Raw genomic sequence first — 6920 nt, 5'->3', positions numbered from 1 at the left:
GACTAAAGTATGAATATTCTCATGTTAAAGAAATTTTAATAGTTTGAATTCAATGATATATATATTTACTACCAGTTATTTATGCTGAGAAATTCCACCAAGTTTTTAAATATAGCTAATAGAGTGAAACGTCAAGTCAGACACGATATTTCGGTGAAAAATTATCCGATCATCACGAAAATCGATAGGGATCATCTTCATAATGACATTGACACACAAAATCAAAATCAAAAGAATCTGTAAAGAATTGTAGCCTGTAGAGTGAGCACGAACCAATGTGAACGGACCGACGCACCGATAGGGTGATTACAATATACGCCCATCTTATTTGTGGGCGTATAAAAATACTGAATTGAAGGATAAGGATAATGTTCTAGATGGCAGAACAGAAGAAAGTGGTATATGCTTTCCTCTAACTATTTTATAACGAGGTTGCAAAATACAGGCGATGTTGATGGATACAATTACATATCGTCTAAGAGTCATATCGTGGGTGACCGCTTGAAACCTCGTATAACGATATATGACGCTAAATTACTTTTCAAGAAAAACGCAAAAAAACTGTACACGTATTTTGTTAAAATTTTATTTTTTTTACCGCTATACATGGTTTTCATTCTTTGAAAATATAAACCTTGTATAACAATTTGAGATCTCCGGCCTATTGAACCAAAAACTAGTATAATAATACAGTATACAAGGTTTTTCATTTTCATCTGCAGAAAAAGGGACATTGAACCTCGTATAATAATATATTTTACAAGGTTTTAAATCTGACTGTTTATATACGTGTTATTTAATTAGTGCTTTTTGAGTTATTTACAATCAAGCTAAGAATACGAGGTTTTGATCACAAGATCCACGCTTTTACGAGCTTTCGAACAGTACCAAAAAGTCAAAATGACCAAATATGGCATATACAAGGTTTCAAGCGGTCATCCACGATATTCAAACCATAACTGTCGACCGTCCTCGAGCCTAGTTGTTCACTTCTGTTGTCATAACCAGGGGAAATAATCTATGCTAATTTTTGAGTAAGAGGCGAGTAAACGAAATAGTCCGAAAGACTCATTCCGAACTGATAATGAGTGACATTATGCAGTGTCCAATCAGGGAAATTTGCAAGAGTGATTCTGAAGATCCTAATAATCAACTATCATTGGAAATGAAATGAAATGAATGGAGTTATACATCCTACTTTTCTGCACCATGTGGGCTAATGAAGACGGGCAACGCCATGCAGGGTGCAATGAGGGAAATTTTGCCAGGACAGCGGCATTAGCCTGCTAATTTTTCAACTGTCGACGGATCTTTAACATGCACCTCCTGTAGCACACGGGGCCTTGGTTTATGGTCCCATCCAAACGACTAAACGCTTTTTCCATGTCAACCCCTCTTACCTGCATCACTGACAGGGGGCAAACCGGGTTGAAAAATCTGAAGGTATTATCTCCACCTATGCCGGGATTGAACCCTGGACCTTCAGGTTAGCAAGCAAGCGTCTAACTCACTGAGCCAACGCGGCTCCTACTATCATAGGATCTTTAACACTCACAGTCTATTTCTTCATGACCAATTTTAATCCCTTCTACGATCATCACGAACTATCTATTAACCAATCCAAAGGTATTATTTCAACCTAGACCAGAATCATATGTAACATTATTATCTTAAGAAAATTAAAATTATTTTTCAATAAATTAGCTTACCAACGACAGCGAAATTACTGTCTAACAAATCTTTATGTGAATTCAACCAGGCCTGGGCCAGTTTGCTGTTTTTAGTCTTGCCAGCCAGAAAATTGAGGAAATAGACACCCAATCCAGCTATCATCAGCATTTCAACGTAAAAACTATCCCAGTTGGTTCGGAGATGAAGTGGAACTTTAGCGATTTCTAAATCAGGAAGTTTTTCAGATCCTTTGGACTTGGTGCTGCCACGTTCTTTATCAAATCCTTCAAATTCTTCTTCATCTTGGAGATGTTCAAATTCATCATCATCAGACTGGGATAAAAATACTTGTCGATCAAGAAACAGAAGAAATTATATTCCATGAATCAGATTGACCATATATGATAAAGGTATCAAATAATCATTATTAGGTATGTAAACTCTCTGAAAGTGATGCAAAAGCATCAAATAATCATTATTAGGTATGTAAACTTGCTGAAAATGATGCAAAAGCATCAAATAATCATTATTAGGTATGTAAACTCTCTGAAAGTGATGCAAAAGCATCAAATAATCATTATTAGGTATGTAAACTCGCTGAAAGTGATGCAAAAGCATCAAATAATCATTATTAGGTATGTAAACTCTCTGAAAGTGATGCAAAAGTATCAAATAATCATTAATAGGTATGTAAACTCTCTGAAAGTGATGCAAAAGTATCAAATAATCATTATTAGGTATGTAAACTCGCTGAAAGTGATGCAAAAGTATCAAATAATCATTATTAGGTATGTAAACTCTCTGAAAGTGATGCAAAAGTATCAAATAATCATTATTAGGTATGTAAACTCGCTGAAAGTGATGCAAAAGTATCAAATAATCATTATTAGGTATGTAAACTCGCTGAAAGTGATGCAAAAGTATCAAATAATCATTATTAGGTATGTAAACTCTCTGAAAGTGATGCAAAAGTATCAAATAATCATTATTAGGTATGTAAACTCTCTGAAAGTGATGCAAAAGTATCAAATAATCATTATTAGGTATGTAAACTCGCTGAAAGTGATGCAAAAGCATCAAATAATCATTATTAGGTATGTAAACTCGCTGAAAGTGATGCTGATTTCTCAAATAAAAGTATCAAATAATCATTATTAGGTACGTAAACTCGCTAAAAGTGATGCTGATTTCTCAAATAAAAGTATCAAATAATCACTATTAGGTATGTAAACTCTCTGAAAGTAATGCAGATTTTCCAAAAATTCATAGCTATACTGTAAAATTCCTAAATATGAATAGTAGTTAGCAAGCAAATAATTAGACACAGGTACGACTATCTGAAGAGGAATTAGTTACTCCTATGAACAAACCAGTAACAACTCTCATTGTGTATGTGGACTCTCTGAAAAGGGATAAGCCTAAGCATTTTTCAAATCAGTCTGAAGTTAAAATAAGCTTACTACTAAAATCATTACCTCAACAATCCCATCATCCTCTTCTTCCTCTGTTACTCCACCATTTTCAACCTCCTCTTGGTCTTGATCGCTAGCCTGGGGAACTTCTTTAGTAACTGATTCTGTTTTTGGTGGTACCCCAGCTTCCCGTTTTACTGGTTCTTCTGTGAACAGATAATGGAAGAAATTGGTTAAGGATAGGCCTAGCACACTATCTTAACCCCTTCAACAAAGGAGGATTCTCTACTAGCCACATAATTATGTGATTTACCTGAGCAGTCTGTAAAACTTTGACAGCCCATTAACAGGGAATAAAAAATACTAATATAATAATGACGATATTTATATTGCGCAGCAATTAAATCCTCGTGGAATTTCTCAAGGCGCACTCCAGTGATCTCAATTGGTGAGTTAATGATAGTAACTAAACAACCAAGTTTTCACTTTACATTTAAATGCAGACACAGATTCACATTGTCGAATTGTCGAATAAACATGAATATGCCTATCGGAATTTAGAAAAAAAAACCATATTAGTGTTCAATGGGAAAATCACACAGCTCTTGTTATTGCTGGCCTGATTCTATGCACTGAAGAGCAAGATAACAGCACATCGAACACGCTCGAAACCGAAAGTTAAATAATTACGTTATCAAACAATGTACATCAAAACAAGTTCAACTCTGTTGTAAATTTCTTTACTTTGCACGTCGCTCGCAGTTTCAAACATTTTTTAATCGTATGAATGTAGTGTAGGCCTAGTAGTAAAAATAGTCCATTTTACTTTCAACAAATTAAAATATGCATGGAAAGGACAATTCCGTTTCGCATCATGAATTCCGTGATTTCCATCTGTTTTCCGCGGAAAACCATCGGCACTACCCTCACCTTCATCTTCAAAATCTTCAAATTCAGCAAACTCATTGTCATCTAAATCAACATCATGAGGTTTGAGAGCTTGACACAAACAAACTGCACATAGCAACAGTACAATTATTAATTTCTTCATTGTCACTTCAAACCCTGGTAAATAGGAAAAAAAGCAAAAATGTGAAAATGTGCTAGAATCTTATTCTTATATTTGATGGACCTGTAAAAATCCTAGGAGAATGCTGTTCATATCTTATCTTTACAGAAACAATAACTTAAATTTCATTTAATTATTACTGAATAGTCCTCCCTGAATACAGAATAAGACCCCATGCCATTAGCATATCATGTTATAGGTCAATGACTTTAGTGGCCAGTAGGCAGCCATTGTTTTTTTCCACCGGTGACATGACTTTCACTGTTTCCATCAGCTTTGGTCAATACGAGGAACAAAAGTATCAAAATTTAGGGTATTATTTTGTTCCGGCGTGTTAAATACTTACACCTATTGCTTCAGACTTGATATAAATGGATATCTTAACGAAAATTAACAAATTTTATCAGAAACGTGTCAAATTTTACCTTTTCGTCCTGAGGCCCTTTTCTTATCTTCTTGATTGAAGAGTAGTATATGACGTCACGGCATCCCGTTCGTTTCATCCAATACATTGTTAGTAGTGGGAAACGTTCGCTTAATCGCTTTAGTACAACATGCTGAAATCGGATAGCGGATAGAAAGCACTGTTTGTGGACACAGATTTTTTCGTCGAACTGCTGGGATTCGAGACGTTCAGCATCCATGATATAGCAAACAAAATTGCACATGACCATGAAAAAATAATGAATAATTGATGAAGGATTGTTGAATTATCTGTATTTGCCAGTCATTTTCAATTTACGTGTTAAAATGCCCGGTTGGGAATTTCTAAAATCAACAGCCCCGTTTTCATAAACTACATGTAATCAAATTAGCAAAATGTCAACGTTACCGAAACCGCATCAGTAACCGTAAGGCTAACCGTAAGGCTATCCATGGCGACCATATAATATAGCTGTACGCCAAACAAAGGAAATCGATTCACATTTTGAAGACTCAACTTAGCAAATAGAGTTCGATTATTCCCAATCAGTCGATCTATTGAACTGTTCACGATTTATTTAAACTGCTAATGGATTGAAATCGGCGAGAGAATTTGATTTTTTTTATAGGCCTAAAGAAATTCGTCTCCCCTTTATTTACTTAAAACTCTGAATGAGTCGGCCATGGTGTAAATTTTTGTCAATTTTGTACGAAAAGTCTGCATGCTACATGTAGCCAATCTTGATATTGGAATATTTTGCGATGGAAAAATCCAGGATTTTGAAACAAACTTTATTCCTTGTTTGCCTGATACAAATATCGTCTAGTGCTTCTCCGGTAAGAATTTATATAATATATAGGCTAAGATTCTAAGAAATTACTTTTTTCTGATTTAAAGTGATACTACGTCTTAGAATTAACATAAAATTTAAGAATTTTAAACTTGGCCAATAAGAGCCAGTAGATATACCTGGTGTCATAAATAACATAACAGAATCCTTATATAATCCGAGAAATATTGCTCTACTAATGAAAATATCAAACTGTAGGCCTATCAGGAATCACCTAGGAGAACCTAAGGCGCAATTTTCCATACTTTTATCAAATATATCGTTTTAACGAAATAATTAATTTTTTTAAACGAAGTATAATATCATATATTTCGTTTAAACGAAGGGGCTCCGTACCTAGGTGAATCGTTAACCTTTGATAAATCATGATGACAAACCAGAAGAACCGTTACATTTCAGCCGGTTATAGCAGCCTTCTCCAGTTCAGAGGTAAGTATTGCCGAAGATACAAGAATTGAAACCGTTCTAGAGACCATTTCTGTCACGGACAACGACGTTCCACCGGATCCAATAGTTTGTAACATCAAATCGTCGACTCCGGCTAATGGACCCTTTACCGTCTGGAAGAAGGACGGCGAGACGAGTAAGTAATTTTGCTGCTTTGAAAAAGCGTCTAGTCGTTCGGATGGGACAATAAACCCAGGCCCCGTGTGCTACAGGCTGTGCACGTTAAAGATCCCTCGACAGTTGAAAATCGAAAAAGAGTAGGTTCATGCCGCTGTCCTGACAAAATTTCCCTCATCGCACCCTGCATGGCGTTGCCCGTCTTCATTAGCCCACATGGTGCAGAAAAGTAGGACGTAAAACTCCATTCATTTCATTTCATTTTTCTATTGCTTTGCCGCCATAAAGCCCAAATCTAAAGTCCATGAAATATAGAAATTTGCCTGCAACTGACGAGGTAGTGATTAGGCGAAAATAAGCAGGCCTAGGCTAAGCCAAAATATAGTGCTCGTTTCACCAATTATAGGATTTAAAGTGATACTACGTCTTAGAATGAACATAAAATTTAAGTTCTCAAAATGGTCAATATGAGTATATATTCATCAGTGAACTTACCTGGTGTCATAAAGTTACAACAGAATCCCTGTAAAATCTAGAAAATTGGAAAATTCATAAAACAAAGTAATTATTGAAAAACGCTTAATCTTAATATTAAGCGTTTTCAATAGTTAATTGCATATTTATGGATAATTACTAAGTTTTTTAGATTTATCGGATTATATAAGGATCCTGTTATGTTATTTATGACACCAGGTATATCTACTGGCTCTTATTGACCAAGTTAAAATTTTATGTTAATTCTAAGACGTAGTATCACTTTTACAAGGAAACCCGTGAATGTAGCCCACTAAATAATCGTATCTTTTCAGAATACAAAGTATATTATGTTGTTGGCTCGGGTGTACCGAAGTTGAATTTTAGTCTGATCCAGGAGTATGATTTGGTTATTGAATGTAGCGATAAGGACACCCCAGCTCCTACTACCACTCT

The 6920-nt window shown here is 35.3% G+C and overlaps 1 protein-coding gene across 1 annotated transcript in view; it reads left to right on the top strand.

The window, feature by feature from the left end:
* Positions 1–5337: 5337 nt before the first annotated feature.
* LOTGIDRAFT_173039 (hypothetical protein) overlaps positions 5338–6920 on the top strand; it is a gene marked incomplete at both ends in the record, with an annotated part of 4764 nt that continues 3181 nt past the window's right edge. The window contains 2 exons of the mRNA XM_009050228.1: positions 5338–5412; positions 5826–6009. Of these exons, the coding sequence (XP_009048476.1) occupies positions 5338–5412; positions 5826–6009 (259 nt within the window). The remainder of the gene's footprint in view (positions 5413–5825; positions 6010–6920) is intronic.

Source organism: Lottia gigantea, assembly GCF_000327385.1.
Source record: "Lottia gigantea unplaced genomic scaffold LOTGIsca_147, whole genome shotgun sequence".
Lineage (NCBI taxonomy): Eukaryota > Metazoa > Mollusca > Gastropoda > Lottiidae > Lottia > Lottia gigantea.
This window is presented reverse-complemented; position numbering and strand designations above follow the sequence as displayed.